The sequence below is a fragment of the Mirounga leonina genome, unplaced genomic scaffold (genome assembly GCF_011800145.1).
Source record: "Mirounga leonina isolate KUSES-001 unplaced genomic scaffold, KU_Mleo_1.0 Mir_82, whole genome shotgun sequence".
NCBI classification, from domain to species: domain Eukaryota; kingdom Metazoa; phylum Chordata; class Mammalia; order Carnivora; family Phocidae; genus Mirounga; species Mirounga leonina.
Window position 1 is genome coordinate 26,675,024 of NW_023270825.1, and position 23,888 is coordinate 26,698,911.

Below are 23,888 nucleotides of genomic sequence, written 5' to 3' on the forward strand. Positions count from 1 at the left end.
GCGTCATCCAAAAACTGCTTCCTGCAAAGGCTGGCCCGGAAGCGGAAGCCGCTTTGGGAAACGTAAAAGCTTGGAGCCGGTTCCCAGCTGGAGCCGAGATCCGTATTGGGGTCTCGGGGGGGAGGGTCTTGGGCCAGGCTTGCGACGGGTGCTGCCGCCGCCGCTCCCGGCAGCAGAGCTGGGACTCCGCCGCGCTGCTCGGGTAACGTTTCTCTCCCCTGCCTCTCTAGCCCGGGGCAGTGCAACGAGGACCTCCCTGCACCAGAGGTCCAGAGAGGCAGGACAGGGGTAGGGGGAACGGAATTCTGGGTTTTCCAGTAGTCTAGGGAAACACATTCTCCTCATCCCTCAGCGCTGAGGTGTCAGGTCTCTAGGGTGCAATTGGGAGGTTCTATTACCTACTCAGTTCTCCCACCTGACATGGGTGCTTCGTGCAACTAGGTGGATGATTCTCACGATTCTCTCGAGTAAATGCCGTGTATTCGTCTCGGTGCAGAGAGGGATGAATCATCGTTTGAGGGCCTTCTTTAGACCATCTCTAGAAAACTGGGGCATAAGCTTGCATATGTTACTAGTTATCAAGCCAGGAAAATGGTGGGGGAATAACTGACATTTATTGGGAAGCCTTGGTGTGTCACCCTTAATGGAAAAGGGATGGTTTTTGAGAATAAGAAGAGAAAGAGAACTTTCATTTTTTTGAGTAGCTTCTGTGTACTTCGGTGGTTCTTAGCCTTTCAGAGATCAGGTACCCCTTGAAGGTTTGTGGACAGCCAGAGACGATTCTTAAAAAAAAAAAAAAAAAAAGAATGGGTACATACAACATTTGTCATACAATTGATGAGACTCAGAGACTCTGAAGCCCATCCGTGGACACTCAGTGTCTGTGAACGTAGGGTTAAGAACCCCTATCTTGTATACTGTACTTGGCACTTTAATTATATTATCTTCTTTGGCCTTCACAGTAACTTAAGTGTCCTCCTTTTACATTTAGGGAAGCTTAGGCTTGACTTTGTTCAGGGGTTTGTTCGGGTTTGATTTGATTCCAAAGCCTGTACTTACTGCACAAAACTATCCTAGTGTTTGAAATCCAAAAAGGTTATTACATTTAAAAAAAAAAGCTGACCTAAAACATGCATTGGTTAACATGAACTTTGGAGTCTGACTAATGGAATTAAACTCCTGCTCTGCCTCTTACTAGCTGTATGACATTGTGTGAATTAATCTGTCTGTACTTCAGTTGGTTCATCTGTAAAGTGGAAATAATCTTAATAGTACCTGTCTTTTTTTTTTTTTTTTTTTTTAAGATTTTATTTATTTATTCATGAGAGACAGAGAGAAACAGAGGGAGAAGCAGGCTCCCAAGGAGCGGGAAGCCCGATGCGGGACTCGATCCCAGGACCCTGGGATCATGACCTGAGCCGAAGGCAGACGCTTAACCATCTGAGCCACCCAGGCACCCTTAATAGTACCTGTCTTATAGGGATGTTATCAGGACTAAATGAATAAGAATGTGAAGTCCCTAGAACAGTGCCCACCACAAATAAACCCTATTAAAGAATTTTTTATTGTTGTGTGTCTTTCAACATGTGGGGGCATTTGAATTTTATGCCAATTGTATTTTAATATAGTTGCTCTATTTTGGAATTTGAATGTGTTGATATCTCCAAGAACCTTATAAAGTTTTCAGTTCTTGAAAAGCTAAGTTGCAGGGTGACTTCTCAAGTTGACTTGTGTATAGACACATTTTTATTCCTTCTCCTTTTTCTTTTTGGCTTGCAGGCATTTAGATAGCTTTGTAGTTCACATTATCTGACCTCGTAGGCTTTGAGTTTTTTATGTTGAAACAGTTTTATTATTGAACCATCTACAGATAACGTATGTGCCTTCTGCTTTACCCCATTTGCGGTCACTAGAAGTTCCTAATCTTTTTGAGACAGCTTGCGTGCAAGTTGCATTCATGGCTAGAGCTGAGAGCTACCACTTTTTCGATGCATTAGAACCTCTTGGTGATTAGGCAATAACCTTTTTAAGTAAACATGACCAGTTGTTTATTTTAAACATTGGATGCTGACCAGTATTACAGGTAGGGTCAGAGGGAAAATTGCATATAATTAAATAGTTATCCGCATTTAAATTCAGCCGTTGACAGAAGAACACTCTCCTGCTAATGTGTACCATGAATTTTGGAATCCATGAACAATAGTAAATTTTTTAAAAAACAAGTAATTTGGAATAACTATTCTGAGAGTTTTCTTGTTTCCTTGTTTGTTAATACTTGAGAGGGAACTAAATTAGTGTAGAAACACTACAGGGAATGAGAACATACTTAGAAAAATGTTTTTGTTGAATTGTAATTTTATTGCAATCTGACATTCTTATAGTCTAAGATTAAAGGACTGAGATGCTTGATAGCATGTTTTGATGGTGATGGGAGGGGGGAGATGGTATTGCTTTGTGTTGGGTGGGGGCAGAAAGTAATTGCTTTTGATTACATACTTGTGAGCAAAAGAAATACTTTTAGTCCTTCTCAGCAGTCAAGAGGGTTGTTTTGTATTTTTCTGCAGTCTTGAAGAGAAAGAATTTTTTAAGGCATTCAACCCACAGTTTTGAACACATAATTGGGTTGGACTTCATTCCATTCACTAATTGGTCTTCCTTACCAATTGAAGTTAATAACAAATTTCTTTATAAAATTAAGGATAATGAAAGATTCGTTTAAAACTCTTGTATTTCAATGTTAGAAAGTTAAAGGTAGATTGACTTTTGTGGCCATCAAGGGAAGAAAACTAATTCACAGATATTTTCTTCATTTCCAAGTTACAGTTTTTACACTTCTTTTTATGTCTCATGTAATGAGTTTTTTCCCCCAACATTAGTTGTTATGAATTATTTTTCAGTTAACTCGACTGCCTTCTAAATATGTAACGTGGTGTACAGCATGTTCTGTTCCTAAGGTGTTGATACCAAATGGCTTGTAAGATACCTCAGAGGTACTTACCGCTGCATGTTCACTCAGTCAGAAGGCATGTATTAAGGGCCCATTCTGTGTGTGTTACTCTTCAAAAGCTCAGGCCTGAATTGGAGATAGACTTGTGAACAGATAAATTATGGTGAGGTCATCCAACAGAGGTATGCAAATTGAACTCTTTCATAGGAATTACTCTACTTGTTCATCTTTATGGAAGTGGTCCAGGTCAGAGTACTGTTGTGTAATATGTAATATTACAACATACCATATAACAAATAAGACTTATGAGCTTAACAGATTCTAGTATATCATTGCACTTTTTAAATTACTTTAGTCCTTAAATAGCTTAGGTTTAAATTTTATATCTTTCTTTGGTTTCTTTTTCTTTGAAGGGTTCATGAATGTTTAGGCTTCATTAATATTCTTTTATATAGTAGTTTCAAACTTTTTTTTTTTCTGTTAAAGATTTTATTTATTTGACAGAGAGAGAGACAGCGAGAGAGGGAACACAAGCACGGGGAGTGGGAGACGGAGAAGCAGGCTTCCCGTGGAGCAGGGAGCTTGATGCGGGGCTCCATCCCAGGACCCAAGCCAAAGGCAGTCACTCGACCGACTGAGCCACCCAGGTGCCCCAGTTTTCAGACTTTTGAGGTTGTTTAGCCTTGTTGCAGTTTGTGTGTGCACATGCATCTGTGGAAGGGGGCGTGCACACGCATGCTTGACGCCTTGGTATGCTGTTATGTCACCATGATGTTTTCCTGGTGGGACTCTTGAAGCCTGTTCTACAAGTTATGGTTTAATAGAGATGAATATTCATTTAGTTATCAGAAACCAAACAGTCTTGGTAAATATATGTTTTGTCATTTAGCCTGAATTGAACTGTACCATGTGATTTTTTTTTTTTTTAATTGGGGGAGGGCAGAGAGAGGGAGAGAGAGAACCTCAGGAAGGCTCCACACTTAGCGTGGACACAGGGCTTGATCTCACAACCCCGAGATCATGACCTGAGCCAAAATCAAAAGTCAGACACTTAACCGACTGAGCTAGCCAGGCGCCACGCCATATGATTTTAATATGAATTTTTGTTACCTTGGATAGTTGAAGGATTTACATCGTATTTTTCGGAGCTTCTAGCTGCAGCATCATTTCAGTGCAGTTTCCCTGTTGGTGTTGAGATGCTAGTAGTCAACATCTGTTCATTGTATTTTCTATTCATTATCCTTTTTGGCCAGAGATCAGGTAAAGGTAATCTAATAATATACAACATACATTTTCTGCAAGGTCCTCTTGCTCAGAGATCCAGCCTAGGTTATTTTAACCCCTCCTTTGTCCACTTAGAGAGGTTCCACTCCAAGGATACCCCCTGGTGTATGCGGTAAAGCTATTAGGAAGAAAAAGAAGTTAAAACCTCCCAAGTATGATCTAGTTTCTCATGTCTTGGTGAAGAAGGAAACCCAGCTGGGCTGTGTAAATGATTTATAGGAAAGATTGAAAAGGATTTGAAAAAAGTGTTTTAACCAAGCATTACCTGGATTGGGTAGGGATTAGGGAGGCATGATCAGAATCCTAGGGAGGGAATGAGAATGTAAAGTGGGGAACCAGACGTGATTTTTTAAAAATTACATTTTATTTTGGAGTAATTTTAGATTTATAGAAAAGTTGCAAAGATAGTAGAGAGTTCCTGTGTATCTTTCACCCAGTTCTTCCCCTAATGTTAACATCTTACATAACCATGGTACATTTGTCACATCTAATAAGAAATTAACTTTGGTACAATACCATGAACTGAACTACAACTTTATTTGGATTTTACAAGTTTTTCCACTAACAGCCTTTTTCTGTCCTAAGATCCAAACCAGGATACCACATTGTATTTAGACCCTGTGCAATTTTGATAAATAGGTTGGGGTTTCCAGTGAGCTTTTTCTCTGCCATGTATGTGGTTCAGTAATCACCTCTGACCTTTGCTGAAGAGAGGAAGTCATTGACCATGAGAATAAACAATACTGTGTAGGTAGTGTTTTGTACCTCCTTAATTCCCCAAACATTGGTAACTCAGTGGAAGAGTTGGCTTTGCTCCCAGGAGGGTGGTATGAAGTTTCCTGAGAAGCTAAGAGCTAATCCTGATTGAGGGGCCCTTCCTGGGCTCCACTAACACCACGTGCTCACTTCATAGACTTCACTACACAGGACTATCACCAATTGGTTTACTTGTCTGTCTTCTGTACTAAACTGTATGTTTCTAAGGGGTCAGGGACCAGCTTACTCATTTTGGACTCCTCAGGGTCCAACATAAGTTTGGCATCTAATAGGTTTTTAATACACATTTGAAGAAATTCATAGATCTTATTTGGTAACATTGATTATTAGGTCAACAAAAGTTTTGTTTTAATACTATGTAATGTTGAGTTTCTCCTTCAAATTCAGCCATCTCAGTTTGCCATTTCTGTTTTGAGTTTTTCTTCCAGGAATCTTAAACAAAGAGCTATAAAATACTCATTTAAGATTGCTCTTTTTTCCTGATGTAAATAAATTATTTTCTTTAAAAATAACCATAGAATATGGGGCGCCTGGGTGGCTCAGTCGTTGAGCGTCTGCCTTCGGCTCAGGTCATGATCCCAGGGTCCTGGGATCGAGCCTCGCATCGGGCTCCCTGCTCCGCAGGGAAGCCTGCTTCTCCCTCTCCCACTCCCCCTGCTTGTGTTCCCCCTCTCACTGTGTCTCTCTCTGTCAAATAAATAAAATCTTAAAAAAATAAAAATAAAAATAAAAAAAATAAAAGGGAGGGAGAAATTGTGTTAGATTTTAAGTGTGTATGTGACGATTCCAGTTTCATCCCACTGGGCTGTAGATCTGGCCGTTTGCCTGCCACTTCATGCACAGTTAATGAAATAACACCTTCCTAGACTTATTGAGGGAGACGGCTTGTCAGATTCAGGGAATTCGTTTTAAAATTTTCCTGTTATAGCCAAGATTCAGTGGCCCAGGGTCACCTAAGCATAAAAGCTGCCATGGGATGGGAACACAGGGGCCTGTCCTAATTCTGTGGATCAGACACAGCAGATTCTGTTTGGTAAATAGAAAAAAAAAAACATGTTAGGAGAGAGTTGTAAATTGAAGCTGCTGTTTTCTTGATGAAGATGAAAAACTGCAACAGGCATAGACTGGCCAGTTTTTCTGTTTTTCTCCAGACGTCCCAGGAAGTTACAAAATGAGCAATGATAAGTTGACCCTTGTTTCCTTGTTTTGTGCACACTGGCTTTGAATCCCTTTTTCCTCTTTTCTCTGAACTATGCAGAGAATGGCAAAGTCTATTCCAGGGGGCAGTTGAGTCTAAACTGCGCTTTCATATGTCCTCTTCATTTCAACTCGGACGAACTCTGGTTTGTTTTAAAGAGAATGGTGCAACAGAGAGAATCCAGATTGAATTAAGAAATGTAGAATTATGGGGCGCCTGGGTGGCTCAGTCGTTAAGCGTCTGCCTTCGGCTCAGGTCATGATCTCAGGGTCCTGGGATTGAGCCCCGCGTGGGGCTCCCTGCTCGGTGGGAAGCCTGCTTCTCCCTCTCCCACTCCCCCTGCTTGTGTTCCCCCTCTCACTGTGTCTCTCTCTGTCAAATAAATAAAATCTTTAAAAAAATAAAGAAATGTAGAATTACTTTTGTCTCTCTCAGCTAAACCTTTATAAGCCTAACTTTAACCAGTGAATGATAAGAAAACGGTTCCAGCCTCCTCTCAGGTGAGAGTGATCTTATAAAACTTCTCTTCTGGGCGCCTGGGTGGCTCAGTCATTAGGCGTCTGCCTTAGGCTCAGGTCATCATCCCAGAGTCCTAGGATCCAGCCCCACGTCAGGCTCCCCGCTTGGTGGGGAGCCCACTTCTCCCTCTCCCTCCTGCTCATGCTCTCTCTCTCCCTCACTATCTCTCTCAAATAAATAAAATCTTAAAAAATAAATAAATAAAAGCTTCTCTTCAAAACCAGAAGGGCAAATAGCTCGTTGTCCTTGGCTTAACCTGCAGGTGCATGCTCTGGTTTTTGGAATTTTGTTGTTGTTTTAAGACCCAGCGTCAGGGGTCCAGAGGGTTTATGTCAATTTGAGGAGAACTGAGGAACTGAAACATTGGCTCCATTTAGAAATGCCATTTATTAGGTTAAAGAGTAGGGGGAAAACTGTTAAAAGATAAAAATCTTTCCAAATTCTGAAACAGACTGTAACTGAAATGCTGCTTGGTAATGTGGGGAGTTGAATTTGAAAGAAACAAAGCAATAATAAAACCGAGTAATTAATGAGATAAAGGGCCTGCAGGAGCTTAAAAAACTCTTGTTAAAAATGTTTTTATTCAGGATAGTTGACATATAATATTATCTATGTATTAGGTACAGCATAGTGATTGGGCAATTACACACATTATGAAATGCCTACTACGGTAAGTATAGTTACTATATTTCACCACACAAAGTTATTACAGTATTATTGACTATATTCCCTTTGCATATTTTTCATCTCTGTGACTTAATTTATTTTGTAACTGGAAGTCTGTACCTCTTAATCTCCTTTACCTATTTTACCCATCCCGCACACCCCTTCCCTCTGGCAGCCATCAGCTTGTTCTCTGTATTTATGAGTCTATTTCTGTTTGTTTTGTTTTGTAGGTTCTACATATATGTGAAATCATATGGTATTTGTCTTTTTCTGTCTGACTTATTTCACTTAGCATAATATCCTCTAGGGGTCTGTCCATGTTGCCATGAATGGCAAGATTTCATTCTTTTTTATGGCTGAGTAATATTTCATTGTATATATATACACATACATATGTACATATGCATATACATGTATACATACATACATGTGCATATGTATACACACACATCATATCTTCTTTATCCACTCATGTATTGATGGACGCTTGGGTTGCTTCCATGTCTTGGCCATTGTAAATGATGCTGCAGTAAACATAGGGGGGCATATATCTTACTGAATTCAATCCCATTTTCTTCAGGTAAATACCCAGAAGTGGATTACTGGGTCATATGGTTCTATTTTTAATTTTTTTAAAGATTTTTTTATTTATCAGAGAGAGAGAGAGAGCACAAGCAGGGGGAGCTGCAGGCAGAGGGAGAGGGAGAAGCAGGCTCCCCACTGATCAGGGAGCCCGATGCAGGACTAGATCCCAGGACCCTGAGATCATGACCTGAGCCGAAGGCAGCCACTTAACCGACTGAGCCACCCAGGCGTCCCTATTTTTTACTTTTTTTTTTTAAAGATTTATTTATTTATTTTATAGAGAGAACATGAGCCAGAGGGGCAGAGGGAGAGGGAGAGAGAATCTGAAGCAGACTCCCTGCTGAGCACAGAGCCCTACATGGGACTCAATCTCACGAACCTGAACCCAAGCTGGAACCACTTAACCAACCCGAGCCGAAACCGCTTAACCAACTGTGCCACTGAGGCCCCCTTATTTTTAACTTTTTGAGAATCCTCATACCGTTTTCCCCAGTGGCTGCGCCGGTTTGCATTCCCACCAGCGGTGCACAAGGATTCCCTTTTCTCCACATCCTCACCAACATTTATTATTTCTTGTCTTTTTGATATTAGCCATTGTGACCAGTATGAGGTGATACTGTGGTTTTGATTTGCATTTTCCTGATGATGAGTGATGTTGAGCATCTTTTTGTGTGTACTCTTGTTAAAAATTTTAACAAGAGATTTTCTTTTGTGAAACTTTTAGATAAAATTTCTAGAAGAAAATCTTTGTGTCCTTGAGTTAGGCTATAAAAAACAGAAACTATAAAAGGAGAAAATTGATAAGTTGGATTTCATCAAAGGAAAAACTTTTTTCTTTAAATAACACTGTTAAGAAAATGTTAAAAGCAAACCACAGGAAATATTTGTCAAACATGTCTAGTAAAGGATTTGTTTGCAGAATATATAAAGAATTCTAACAACTAAGTAGTAAGAGGACAAACAGCTTGATTTTAAAAAATGCAAAAGATTTGGATACCAAAGAAGTGTCACAAATAGCCAATAAGCACATGAAAACCTACCCTATATTGTTAGTCCTTAGGGAAATGCAAATAAAACCGCAGTGAGAGACCACTTCACACCTTTTAGAATGGGTAAAATTTAGTAGTGTGTTATTTAACCTCCATATATTTGTGCTCTTTCCACATTTTTTCTGGTGGTTGACTTTTAGTTTTTTTTTTTTTAAAGATTTTACCTATTTATTTGACAGAGAGAGACACAGCGAGAGAGGGAACACAAGCAGGGGGAGTGGGAGAGGGAGAAGCAGGCTCCCCGCGGAGCAGGGAGCCCCATGCGGGGCTCAATCCCAGGACCCTGGGATCATGACCTGAGCCGAAGGCAGACGCTTAACGACTGAGCCACCCAGGCGCCCCTGACTTTTAGTTTTATAGTGCTCCAGTCAGAAAAGATGCATGGTATGACTTCGATCTTTTTGAATTTGTTGAGAAATTTGTTTTGTGGCCTAATATGTGATCTGTTCTGGAGAATATTCCATGTGCACTTGAAAAGAATGTGTATTCTGCTGTTTTAGGATGGAATGTTCTGAATATATCTGTTAAATCCATCTGTCCAGTGTGTCATTCAAAGCCACTGTTTGCTTATTGATTTTCTTTTTGGACAATCCATTTATGTAAGTGGGGTGTTAAAGTCCCCTACTGTTATACTATTATCGATTACTTCCTTTATGTTTGTTATTAACTACTCGAAGTATTTGGGTGCTCCCATGTTGGGTGCATAAATATTTACAATTGTTATATCTGGTTGGATTGTTCTAGAATGATAACATTTAAAAGATCGACAATACCCAGTGTTGGCAGATGTGAACAACTAGAGCTGTCATACATTGCTGGTGGAAATGCAAGATGATACAGCTGCTCTGGAAAACAGTGTAGCATTGGTTCTTATAAGTTAAATATATACTTATGATATGACCCAGCAATCTCACTCTTAGCTTTTTACCCAAGAGAAATAAAAACATGTGTCCACAGAAGCCTTATACTTGAATGTTCATAGCAGCTTTGTCATAATAGCCCCAAACTGGATAGAACCAAATGTCCTTCAGCTGGTGAATGGGAAAGGAATTTTATTATAATGGACTACTACACAGCAGTAAAGAGGAATGAACTACTGCTACATGTAATGACATGTATGGGTATAAAACGCATTGTGCTAAGTGAAGAAATGCCACACACAAAAGACTTTTGTATATGATGCCATTTGGCATCTGTAAAAGGCAAAACTATAGTGATAGGAAGCACATCAGTGGTTGCACAAGGGGATCATGAGGAAACTTTGGGATGATGAAAGTTCTGTATCATGATTGTATTTTATATCATAATCCTATACAATTGTCAAAGCTCTACTGCTTACTTTAAATTGGTGACTTTTACTATATATAAGCAATACCTCAATAAAGCTGATTTGGGGAAGACTTTTTTTTTTTTTTGCCAGTGATTTATGCAGGATTAGAAACTAGATTCAGATTAATTCAGATCTGAATTTGTTATAGGCTCTAAAATAATTTTGAAATAATGAGTATCCCTGAATTGAGTTGCAAAGAGTTTACTAGTTATCAAGTTGGATCAAGTTTAGGCTAAGACTTTTATTATTAATGAGAACAGGTGGAAATAAGATCCACATTTTATTTGAAGGTGCTTGATCAGATAATCAGAGTTTCAAATAATCAAGGAAAAAAACCTGTGGGCTGATTTTGAACTCCCCCTCGTGCCCAAGTCTTTACTCGTTCTAATACTGTGACCACCGGTTTCTAGAAATACTCACTTCCTTTTGTCTCCAGTAAACTACTTACTTATACAGTTTTTTCCTCTTCTCTGATTGTTCCTTTTCACTCTTTGCTAGCTCCTTTTTTGGGGTGGGGGGTACATTTAAGGTTGATCCCTTCGTGGTTCTGTAATTGGTCTTTTCCTTGGTCTGCGTGTTTTGCATGGCAGTCCTTTCTCATTTCCTGTCTTGTAATTGCCTGCAGGATGCTAGTATCTCCATAGCTTCAGATGCTTATTTCTGTTTGTCTTGTGAATATATGTACCTGGATATCTCATAGACACTTCAAACTTAGTTCTGTACTCTTATCTTTCCCTATGCATTGGCTCTGCCTCCTTAATTCACCACCACTGTTCATCCAGGCTCCCAAGCGTAGAAAATCCCGATTTGTCCTTGGCTTCTTGCTCTCTTTTATCTTTTGACCTCACAGGTCACTAATCCTGTTGCTTCTGACTGGGAAACGATGCATACTCTAGCCCCCTCAATACTTCTCCGCTCTCAGGCAAAGTTACCTTTCTCCTTCCTTTGCCCTCCACACGTTGTTTATTCCTATTTTTGTTGTACTTGCCACGTTGTCGTGCCCATCTCCCACTTTGGACTGAGTTCATCGAAGTTAAGAAAAGACCCTGTCTTATTTATCCTTGTTACCTTAGCTTTTAGCACACAGTCTGGCGGACAGCAAATGCTCAAGAAATATGAAATGAATGAAGAATGAACCTCACAGAAGAACCTGAAGATGTTGGTGGATTACAGCCGGTGAATTACAGTGAATTTGCTAAAACTAAACACTGTTTTAGCAAATTATGTCAGGCAAAGAGAAAATACAGATATCCAGGGCTGGGGGGACATAGCGGAAAAAACAATTTTATTTAAAATGTGAGTATATGGGATGGGTGGTAGTGGGGTAATAGACCATAAGTTGAGTGGGGATTGTAGTGTTTTCAAGCCTCAGTTCATTACCTCTCTCTGGTCGTAGAGGATCGTGGGCATGTAACCCCTTGGGGGCTGGGAGCAGAGTCCCGAGCAGCCTTTCTGCCTCAGGTATCAAGTATCTGCATATTTAGAACATACCCATATTTTACCTTTAGAAATTCATGCCAATTTTGCGTTCTGTTTTATTACCTCTGAGTATTTTAAGGTGAAAATACCTTTTTCTCCCCACCCACCTCATCCTCTAGTGAGTAGTTGCTTCAGGAACTTGTGCCATTTATCCTCAGGCTTCCAGCACATTGGCCTGCCCCAGTGCCCAAATCTGGGAGGCATGGGACGGGGTTACGGTCTAATATGGCAGTATTCTAGCTTGCTGTGATGTGGGGGATTGTCTACTCAGGAGTATTATGTCATGGAACCGAGGAGGGCGAGCTCATCTTTGTTCTAACGAGGCTATTCCTGGAAGGCTGCAGTCAGTTGGAGGCACCTCATTACCAGATCGCTGGGGACCAGCTGGAGAGAGTTCACAGAAGACCCACAGGAATGATTAAGAGACTGGAGGGGCTGACTGATGAGGAAAGAATATACATGAAAACTGTATAACTTGGCTGAACCGAGATAGCAGGAATACACAACTGTATAAATATCTCAAGAGAATAAACTTGATGGGGGAGGGCAGTCTCTTATGGTGGGATTTGGGGGAGAGTAAACCAAGGCTGAAATTAAGCAAAGGAAAATGTAAACTAATAATCTAAAGTACCTGATGGTGTACTCTAATTTTTGGAACCTTCTTAGGTCACTCTAAACTGTGGACCTTTTGTTAATTGAATGATTTGGTTTTTTAAAGTTGATTTTCCTGGACTTGTGGCTGGTGCTTCTGTATAGAGAATCCTAAAGACTCCATCTTTCAAAGCCAACATCTTTCTTTTGTCTTGTCTTTCTCTGTGGGACTCTATGGGCAATAGATGGGTGATTGTGGGCTGCCACTGCTTCTTGCTTTCTTCACCAGAGTTCCAAAGTGGATTTTCACATCCTTTTTTTCACGGCTTTTTATAATAGCATTTTAAAAGCAGACACTGAGTCAGTAATATGTATTGTAATAATTTTAGAAACCTGGTTATGGGATTGGTCCCTGAGGTACTGGTTTTAGGAAATTACAGCCTTGATGAAATGCAAACATAATTGTAGGAAACATGTACTTTGGGAAATGATTGTATAAAATCCGACTTTGGGGTATGGGAGGCATAAAACTTTTAAATAGCAGTTGAAATTAGGAGAAATATTTGCCTAATGTTGCCAGTTTTATAGCTCTTTTCCTAAGAGGGGACAGGAGAACTGGAAGAAAATGATTTTATGCTTTTTTGATTTATGAAAATGGGTTCATTTACAAAGCAGTTATGCAGCTTTAAGACTGAGACCTCTATGCTAGAGAGTGGTAAACTTTTCTTGTAAAGGGTCAGATAGGAAAGCTTTGTAGACCCTGAATCTCTGCAGCTACTCAGCTTTGCTTTTCTGGTGCAAAAGTAGTCATAGACCATATGTAAACGAATGAACTTGGCTGTGTTCATCCTTTTTTTTAAAAAAAGCAGGCGACTATCTGGATCTGGCCTGCAGGCTGTAGTTTGCCAACTCCTGCTCTAGACCTTTGCTCCCGAAAGCATGATCTGCAGACCAGCAGCATCAACACTCCCTGTGAGCCTGCTGGAGATACAGAATACTGGGTTGCTTTCCAGAGGGGCTGCCCTGGAGCCTAGACCAAGCTTCTCAGACTTTAATGTGTGTAGGAATCTCATGGGGGCACTTATCAAAGTACAGACTGAGATAAACTGAACAATATACTAGCTACTGGGAGACAAAGATGAGTCAGACCAGTCAGTGTCCTCAGAGACCCCAGAATTCATTAGGAGAGACTACTGTATAAACAAATAATTACAGACTAATAAATGCTATAATAGAGGTATTTTCAGCACAGGAGTATCACAGCGGAGCAAGTGATTGGTTCTGTGTGGCATGGGGGCAATCCTCAGAGGGGCCTGAGAATTGGACCAGGAAGGGGATAGTGCTTGAGTTGAATTTTCAGGCTTACTAGAGACACTGAATGAAGAAGCATTGTCAGGGGTAGGCATGGTAGTTCGTGGTGGGGTGCGGTAAAAATGATATTAGAACTAGGAGTTATTCGGGTGCCTGGGTGGCTCGGTTGGTTAAGTGTCTGCCTTCGGCTCAGGTCATGATCGCAGCATCCTGGAATTGAGCCCCACATCCAGCTCTCTGCTCAGCAGGGAGTCTGCTTCTCCCTCTCCCTCTCCCTCTGCCCCTGAGTGCTCGCTCTCTAATAAATAAATAAAATCTTTTTAAAAAACCACGATTAAAAAAAAAGAACTAGGGTGCCTGGGTGGCTCAGTTGGTTAAGCGACTGCCTTCGGCTCAGGTCATGATCCTGGAGTCCCGGGATCAAGTCCCGCATCGGGCTCCCTGCTCAGCAGGGAGTCTGCTTCTCCCTCTGACCTTCCTCCTTCTCATGCTCTCTGTCTCTCATTCTCTCTCTCTCAAATAAATAAATAAAATCTTTAAAAAAAAAAAAAAGAACTAGGAATTATTTAATTTAATAATCAAATAGCTGATTACAGGGCTGGAGACCCATTACGATCATAATGAATAGAAATAAAATTTCAGTTACAATCTATTATTTTTAGCTAATTTTTTATGCTCTTTCCCTATTTAAAAAAAGGATAACTTGCCTGTTCTCTCCCCAAAAGTTATTTGTTCTCTAGAAATAGAAACTTTTAATATCTTCTTACATCAGTAAGAATTTAGAAAACACTGAAAGGTACAGGTTGAAAATAAAAATTATTTATAATTCCAAACACCAAGAGATGATGACTATTAATATTTTTGTGTTGTTCCATCTAGTTTTGTTTAGGTAACATTTTAAAAATTGGGCTCATGCTATGTAATTTTGTGCTTGCCTTTTATTTAGCATTTTTTTGTGAGAAATTTCTTTCGTTACTCCTTAAAAGGTGTCATTTTTTAATGCTTAGATAGCATTCTAATGGAGCTCCTGTAGTTTATATAACTCTTATCTTGTTTGTGGATCCTTTAAGCTGGTTCCAGTTGCTAGTTGACCTAGCTTTTGGCTCATGTACTTGGCAATTCTATCACCATATTATAAAATAAATACATATATTGTTTATTTGTAATTATAAAAGTTTGCCAACTTGTTTGATCTGCTGGCCTTCACTCATTCCGTTCTGCTGTTCTTACTAGCATCGTGGCTTTTCTTCCTTGGTTTCCCAGGGTAGGGAGACAGTAGGGTAGTCATTAAAAAGCATGGATTCTGGGTCCAGGTTGTCTGGGTTTGACTCACCTCTACTACTTAATGGTGCGTTATCTTGAGAAAGTACCTCAATTTCCTCATCTGCAAAAGAGGGATAATTTTATCTGGGGTTGTGAGTTAATATATATGAAGCACTGATCACAGTTCCCACCGTGTGGAAAGAGAATCTCTTTTTTTTTTTTTTAGTGATGAGTAGTCTCTTCTCATTTGTTTTATGGTGGCTGTTTGTGTATGCTTTGCCATACCCCCTTTCTGTTATGTTTAGTTTATGAATGTCTTTGAGTTACACACTGACTTTACTAGACTTTACTTAGTGACTTTATCTTGAAAGTTCACAGACTTTTTTCCCCCACTCAGAAAAGTAAATTTTACTATTAAAATCAATGTTGTTTCACCATGTCTTGGAAATGCAGACATGGGCGCAAGGGGAGCAGCCTGCATAGACAGATGGGTTAGGTTTTAAAGCTTTTTGGTGGTTTTCCCTTTCCAAGGGAGTATTACCTTGATTGCTTCTATGGCATAATAAGGCCCTCTGTAATGTGGCCCCACCTATCCTGTGGTCTCGTTTCTCTTCACCCTATTCCCAAACCCTGTGCTCCAACCCCATTAAACTGGAACCGGGCATGTGGTAGTGATGAGGCTTACTCTTTATTTTTTTCTTTTTTAAAGATTTTATTTATTTCTTTGAGAGAGAGCACAAGCAGGGGGAGGGGCAGAGGGAGAAGGAGAAGTGAGCAGGGAGCCTGATGCAGGGCTTGATCCCAGGACCCTGGGAACATGACCTGAGCCAAAGGCAGACGCTTAACGACTGAGCCACCCAGGTGCCCCAAGGCTCACTCTTTAAATTTGTGCCCTCGTTGCTTCTCTTGAAGGATTAAAATCGACTACAGTGCTCGAGCTTCCTTTTGGGGAGTGACACAGTTAAGGCAGTGAGGCTGCCACTTGCCTTTTGTTGTGGAGTTTTAATTGGGAAAGCTTAGTCGAGGTTTACCAGGCCTTGCTTATTTTTAGGGCCCCAGAATTTCCTCTGCCCGTTCTATCTATCTCCTCTTTGTTGTTTTCTGGGCATTCTCTTTCAGAAATAAAAACCTCTTCCACTGACCCTTTTTTTCTCCATTGAATAGGATCCCGGGACAAGAGAACAGATGCATCCTTTGGCAGTCGATTGCACCCTGCCCTAGAGAGAAGTCCAGGATAATACTTTTGGGCCTATATTTCTCCACCCTGGAATTCATCCAGTTCATTCCAGAAATATTGACCCTCTGCTTCCGTGACACCTCCTCAATGAATGTCTGATGGACAGACACTTTCCGTTTACCTTGCAGCAATTTTCTTTCCTGTGGAGGTTGGAAGAAAAGGTGAATGGTGCCAAAAGTTGCCTGCTTTGGTGAATAGGACTGTTCCACTTGGTTCTCAGAACATGGGCCCTCGTTTAAAGGTAAGAGCATAGAGTAGTTCAGTTTCACTTGGTATTGGGATACAGAACATGGACTCAGTGACCAGTTCCTCAGCCTTTCCAGCAAGGGATAGCTGTTGAAGTGCACAGTTATAATTAGAATCTCCCTTCTTCCCACCCCTAGAGCACCTCTGAGGATGAAGAGATCAATTCTCTGTTTCTGGGAAATGACTTTTTCACAACTGGTCTTTAAAGGCAGGGCTAAAATTTATTAAATATTGTAATTATGAATCTTTAGACTCCTAAAAAAGCAAAGAGTTTTAGAAGATGTATGTTAGTCAACTTTCTAACATTCCCTTGAGACAGGCACTTTCAAGTATTCCCCCACCCCCGCCTTTTGTAGGTAATGTGAGCCAAAGTACTGTAGTATTAAGCAACTTGCCCGGGATCTTTTAGTAAGCAAGTGATATTTCTGCATTAGATAATTGGTACTGCATTCCATTTTCCTTTGTCATGCTTTATTTTTATTTCAAAATGTTTTAAAAAGGGCCATAAGCATTTATTTTTCTAATTTTAACCTTATGGTGCGACGCCTCACAGTAAGATTAAGTAATGTTTTTCATACATTCTTTTACCTGTTTTTTTCATCTTTCCTCTTCCTGAGTACTTCTCTGTTGCTATGACTCCATCCTTTGTCATGATTTAGTGTCATATGAGGCTTAGAACACTGGGTTTCAGAGTTAGGCACAGGCTTGAGTCTCAGCTGTCGCTTAACCAGCTGGGAGAGGTTCAGCAAATTAACTCTCCAAGCCCAGCTTTTGTGTGTGTGTGTGTGTGTTTTAATCTATAAAATGAGAATAATAGTGTTTATTTTACCAAATTGTTAGGGAGACAATTACTTAGGCTAACACATATAAGGACTTAGTGCTTCACTTATCGTAAGTGACTCAATAAGGATAGGGAGTGAATATTACTTTACTACTACTGTTATTCTGCTAGCTTAGAGAATCACAGTTTGCTGAATTGTATAAAAGCAAGATACTAAAGAGATGAACTTGAAAACAAAATACTCGTGTAGCCAAATGGAATGAATTAGTGTGGCAGAGGCTTAACATACTGCATCTTTGTGCTTGAATTAGACTCGGGAAGAGTTGCAAGATAATTTTATGAAGAAGAAGCGTGAGCAGCAGAAAGTGGAGGGTGCTATAGAAACTGTTCTAGAAAAATAAATGCTCAAGATTAGGAAGATAGAACCATAAAACCAGATACCATGCCATGCATGAGAACCTGTGACTCTGGTTGTAGGTATTTGGTACAGACTTGCAGAACTACAGTAAACTGGTAACTTGTGGTCTGAAGAATTTATAATCCCTGGCTCAAGTGAATGTACTGCCACTTAGAGAAGTCTTTAAAAACTATATCAGAGAGGAGGTCACATCTAGAAAATTCCTGATCCTTAGGCATTCTGGACAAAGGAAAGAACAGACATTGGACCATATCCATTCAGATATTTCATTCATATTTATTGCAATTACTATATGCAATTACGTTGGATGCCGTGGAGAATTTTGAAGAGTAGTCTTTGCCTCCTGTTATATACCACTCTGAAATATAAAATAAAACAAACATGGGACTAAAATGAAAGAGAATATAAATCTCTATAAGATAAATATTAAGTAATGTGGGCATTCGGAGGAGGGATGGAATTTCTCAATTGAGACTGAGGGAAGATTTCAGGGAGGGGAGACAGGATTTTCCCTAGACTTAGGGTTAGGAGATTTCCCATGGATGGAGACGTGAGAGGGGAATGGATAGTCTAGGCAGAGGAAGGGACTGTTGCAAAGCATGGAAATGGGACGTTTCAGAGCTTAGATGTAAAGATGGAAAGGACTCGAGTCAGGTAGATCATAGGATGAAAACAAGGGACTGTGGGAGATAGGGCCAAGGGGAATGCTGTGGGTGGGGATGGGAGTGGAGAGAGAGCAGAGAGAGCCTTGCTGGGGTCAGGAAGAGGACAGAAAATGCTAACAGAATGGAAGTGAAATCTGGAATAAAAGTGATCTGAGTGACAAAGATGGGAAAGTTTGTGACAGCATTCAAGAGGAACAAAACAGGAGGAAAACGTAGAAGGAAGGCAAGTTCAAAATGTGACCAGTTGAGGGGGGCGGTAATTGGAGGGAGAGATGGACCATGAGAGACTATGGACTCTGAGAAACAAACAGGGTTTTGGGGGGGTGAGGATTGGTAGCCCGGTGATGGGTATTAAGGAGGGCACGTACTGCATGGAGCACTGGGTGTCATATTAAAACAATGGATCATGGATCACCACATCAAAAACCAATGATGTATGGTGACTAACATAACATAATAAAATAAAATAAAAAATGTGACCAGTTGAGAAATGGGTAGATATAAAATTAGAATAGTATGAAGAACTTCCATGTAGGCAGAAATTTGAAGTACAGTAAGAAAAGCCATGCCTTTTGTAACTCATGCATTTCCCATTGAAGAAAATGTGGGCCAGTAGAGAGGTTCCCGGAGTTTCCTGCTGGCTCCGACGCAGAGGGATAGTGATGCTGCTACCACTACTGGGAATGAGTGTAATAATAACTCAAACTGGCAATTCACTGTGTGCCGTATTCTAGGCTGTTCACATGCATTAACTCATTTCATCCTCACAGACACCCCTGCGAGGTATACGCAGATATACCCCATATGATAGATCTATCTACCCCATTTGATAGATAAGGAAACTGGCTTTCCCTAGAGAGATGAAATAACTTGTCCATGGTCACACTGTGAGAGGCAGAGAATGAGTTTGAACCCGGGGAGTCCATGCCCTCATCCTCTCTATTGTCCTCTTTGCTATACTGTTTGATTTTAGAGTCCTGATGGCTGTGAAGCGTTAGATTGAAGTCCTACCACACTAAAGGAGACGGTGCCGTAGAAATGACTAAACCTCAGCTCTTTTTATAGCAAGGAGAATTCTGAAGCCTGGCCAGGTCACACACTTGCAGCCTTGGAACTGGTCTGCAGGCCTCTGACTTAACTGCTTGTCCACTGCCTCTCCCAGAAAAGGTTGTCGCAGTTGTCAGAGATAGCACATTGGAATTTTCCCAGCCCTCATGATAATGTGCCATAAATCTGGCATGGTTCTTGTTCTTCCAAGGAGTAAGAGACTTGAGACCACAAGTCCTATAACATCACCACGTGCACTTTATTTTCTTCGGAGTGTCAGAACTTTGCTAAAGACCAGATTTTCATGTCCAGGATCAGATTGGATGACGTCCAACTGAGGGAGTACTTCAGACAGTTAAACTGCCAGTCTGGGTTCTACCAAGTCATCTAGGAAGTCATCTGCATCCTGGAAGTTGCTTTTTTGGATGCTTTTTTGAGAGATGAAAGCAGCTTTCAGCATAAGGTCCCAGGAGATGAGATACTTGTTTGGGAAGGAGGCTCAGTAGTTGTGATCCCAAATTTGGAGTCTATATATTGTCTCTTTATAATAGACCCTTCTGGGAGCAGCCTAATCCATGGATATTGACTGTGCTAATGTTCCCTGTGTGGATTTCTTTTCTAGTAGGACTTTAGACACTAGTCTAAATAGGGATTTCAATGAAACGCGACATGGTCATTCCTCAAATTACCTACTGTCTCTGGATACCATAGACAGTTGCTATGAGAGGAACTAATGGAACTAATAGCCATTTTCTGTCTCTTAAATTTTTCTAGTACAGTTAGATATAAAAGTAATTTCTTTAAGTAATACTCTAGTGCTGATAAAAGGTACTGGGTTGAGCTAATGTTGATAACCTTTATATACATTGACTTGAAAAGCATGAATTCACCACATTGTAGAATGGAGAGCTTTTACAGCCTATACTAAGGTCAGAACTCGGTGATAAGATACCAATGTCAATGTACATTGCATTTTTCCTTGGTAATACCTTGGGTGGTTCAAACAAGTAATGACGATTGAAGTCTTATTCTGGAAACAAGTTTAATAACAGTGAAAGTTTCCCCTCAAACTCTGGCCTCTGTTTGAATTGTTCTGACCTTAACGGGCATCACTTAGGAGAAATACAGTCTCCTCCTTTTGTTCCTTTCCTTGGCCTTTCTGCTGAGCTCCTCTTCCATAGGACCTGTTGTCTGAGTACTAACAGCAAAAATGACTTCTCCTACATGCCCACTGCTTATTACTGGATGACCCATGGTTTGCTTTACTTATATAATGCCAACATGATGCTAATAATACTTGCTTTTAAAAAATCCACATTTGATACAGCTATTTCCACTCAGATGAATTACTTCTAGAGGAAAATAGAAGGGGAAAGTGATTCCATTACCCTCTTTGCTTGTGTTAATTAGCACTACTTTGCAAGGGGGAGGGAAACTGTCTTGGGGCCCTGGACCTAAGAAGATGAAAGCCATGTTATTGCATTTTGTAATTAGCACTAGAGCAAGTGGCTGTTTGTGGTATTCTAGGGTGGTCATAGATTGGAAGTCTTTAGAAGGAGTGAAGATGCAGTGACTGTTTCACCGCAGTTTGTCATAGGGCACCTGTCAGGCTAGAGAGAGAGGACAGGGATAGTAAGGCTCGAGTCCGTCAGCTCAAACCATATGTTCCTTGTCTCTCCCTGAGATGGCTGTTGGGAAGAGTTGGAGAAAAAACTAAACAGGTTTTCTTTTGCAGCTGCAGCTGTGATCCTCGCTGTCTGTCGGCATTGAAGGGACCTGATGTTTTACGTTATTGGTATGTTATGGAAAGAGCTGTCTCTATTATCTTCTTGTTAGGGTTGCTACATCCGTTTTGTCTCCCTGTCTATCCCTTTCCTCTTGAAAATAGACTTAGAAATATTTCTACTCATGCCAGAATGTACCTTCACAGAGCTGACAGTGGAGTTCATTCATTTGGGAAATATTTATTGAGTAATTCTGGTCCATGCCAGGCAGTGTTTCCTGCCGAGTCAAAGTCGAATAAGGCAAAAATCTGCCTTCAAGAAGTTCATAACATGAATGGGGAGATGGTCAAGGGGGAGAAGAGCTATAATAGGCGAATAGGCAGGAGTCTGAGGGAGCCCGGAAGGGGGAACCCCTAATGCAGGTGAGGATCGGGGAAGGCTTTTGCCAAGTGGACAAGAGAAGGGAAGACTTTCAAATGGAGGGAATAGAATTCACATTCTTTTTAGGACTCTTGTGAGAGCCTAGCCCACGCAGGAAAGGAGGGGATGGGCATTCTGTGTGGCCCATGGTATAGAACCAGGGTCAGCAGACTTTTTCCGTAAAGGGCCAAAGAGTAAATATTTCGGCTTCCCAGGCCATACAGGCTCTGTCACAATTACTGAATTCTGCCAGTTTAGGGCAAAAGCAGCCCTAGACAATATGTAAATGAATAGATGAGGCAGGGTTCTAATAGAACTTTATTTGCAGAAATAGGCAGCGGATGGGATTTGGCCTGTAATTTCTGACCCCTGGTATAGAAGTTCCTCTCTTTGGGGCATCTGGGTGGCTCAGTCAGTTAAGCATCTGACTCTTGGTTTCGGCTCAGGTCATGATCTCAGGGTCGTGGGATCAAGCCCTGGGTCGGGCTCTGCGCTCAGTACAGCATCTGCTTGAGATTCTCTTTCCCTCTCCCTCGCCACTCCCCCTGCTTGCGCATGCTTTCTAAATAAATAAATAAGTAAATAAATAAATAAATAAAAATCTTAGAAGTTCTTCTCTTCACCCACAGAGGTAGTGACCCACTACGATGTTTCTTTGGAAGTCTTGTTCTCTCATCCTGACTTCTTGTAGTTTTTGAAAGATGACTGGCCTTTTCCACAATGAGAAGCTCTGATGTATAACTGGCAGGTGGTATGTGTGTTCTCTTTTACATAGGTGGGATCACAGTGTCTGTGGTTGCATTCTTCTTCACAATTAAGTTCCTCTTTGAGCTTGCCGCACGCGTAGTCAGCTTCCTCCAGAATGAGGACCGTGAGCGCAGAGGGGACCGGACTATTTATGACTACGTGCGGGGAAATTACCTGGATCCCCGGTCTTGCAAAGTCTCCTGGGATTGGAAGGACCCCTATGAGGTGGGCCACAGCATGGCCTTCCGAGTGCATGTAAGGGAATGTTTCTGTCTCCATACCCATTGGGTTTTCTGAATCACTTGCTTTCCAGAGTAGTGCTGGCCTAGAATGTTAACATGTTTCCTTGTTTTTCAGTCATTCCTAGGGACTTAGTAATTGTTACTATCTGGAAGGGTCATAATTTATCATTTTGGTTTAGTAGGTGCTTAGCTTTGAAGATGCATAAAGCTTAATGTTACTTTTTCAAAAGAAGAAAAATATCACCAGAAAGAATAGGTGTTATAGATTGGGGGTTGGCAAACTATGGCCTGAGGGGCCAAATCAGGCCCACCTCTTGTGTCTGTAAATGTAGTTTTATTAGAACACAGCCATACCCATTCATCTTCCTGTATTGCCTGTGGGCTGCTTTTACACTTAATAGTTAACCACAGTTGAGTCGAGTAGCTGTGTATGACCCACAAAGCCACAATATGTACTCTCTGGCCCTTTACAGAAAAGTTTGCCTGCCTGCCCCCACTCCCCCAGCCCTGCCTGGTGCTTCAGCTCACCCAGCGCCAGTGGCACCCACTGACTTACCTTCACGTTTGGGTGAGCAGTGGTAATAGAGTAAGAAGGGCGGGTACACAGAGGGGACAGCATTTGTGGTTCAGAAATGTCAAGTTGAAATGGATTCAGCAGTATCTTTTATCTCTGTCTCCTGAACAAGTTAAGAATTTGTTCACGATTCGGTGTTTTCTCTGAGGTGTGGCGTTTCTCTCTGTGTCTGTGGGGAGGACTGTAGGAACAGTGGGTACTGGGATTTGCCAGCTACCTCGTGCCTCCCCACACTCTCTCGAGTTAGGTGGGAAACAGTTGTCTCCTCCTGCTCACTAACAAGTGCCCCTCGTCTCCCCCCATCGCAGTTATTCTACAAGAACGGGCAGCCTTTCCCGGCACATCGGCCGGTGGGACTGAGAGTTCACATCTCTCATGTCGAGCTGGCAGTGGAAATTCCAGTGACCCAGGAAGTCCTCCAGGAGCCCAGTTCCAACGTGGTCAAGGTGGCCTTCACTGTGCGCAGGGCGGGGCGTTACGAAATCTCGGTGAAGCTTGGTGGATTAAACGTGGCCTACAGTCCCTACTATAAGATTTTTCAGCCTGGTATGTTCTTTCTTCTTTTTTTCCTCCCTGTTTCCATCCCTTCCTTCCTGTATGTTTCTTTCTTGCTTTTTAAAAATACACCTTTATTAAGATTTCATTCACACGCCACATCATCCGTCCAGTTAAAATATACAGTTAAATGGTTTTAAAAATTTAGAGTTGTGCAGTCGGCACTGCAGTTTGTTTTAGAGCATTTTTCATCACCCTCAAAAGAAATCGGTACCCATTAACAGTCATTCCCC

General features: G+C 41.2%; 1 protein-coding gene across 4 annotated transcripts in view; it reads left to right on the top strand.

The window, feature by feature from the left end:
- Positions 1-46: 46 nt before the first annotated feature.
- AREL1 (apoptosis resistant E3 ubiquitin protein ligase 1) overlaps positions 47-23,888 on the top strand; it is a 42,848-nt gene continuing 19,006 nt past the window's right edge. For 2 of the 4 annotated variants that reach the window (XM_034993149.1, XM_034993151.1), the window contains exons 1-5: positions 47-202; positions 16,164-16,477; positions 21,129-21,188; positions 22,313-22,539; positions 23,409-23,646. In XM_034993149.1, coding sequence (XP_034849040.1) covers positions 21,173-21,188; positions 22,313-22,539; positions 23,409-23,646 — 481 coding nt within the window. In that variant the 5' untranslated portion in view covers positions 47-202; positions 16,164-16,477; positions 21,129-21,172. Of the gene's footprint in view, positions 203-10,481; positions 11,652-16,163; positions 16,478-21,128; positions 21,189-22,312; positions 22,540-23,408; positions 23,647-23,888 lie in introns of those variants that run through there. The other 2 variants (XM_034993150.1, XM_034993152.1) reach the window with 2 other exon arrangements.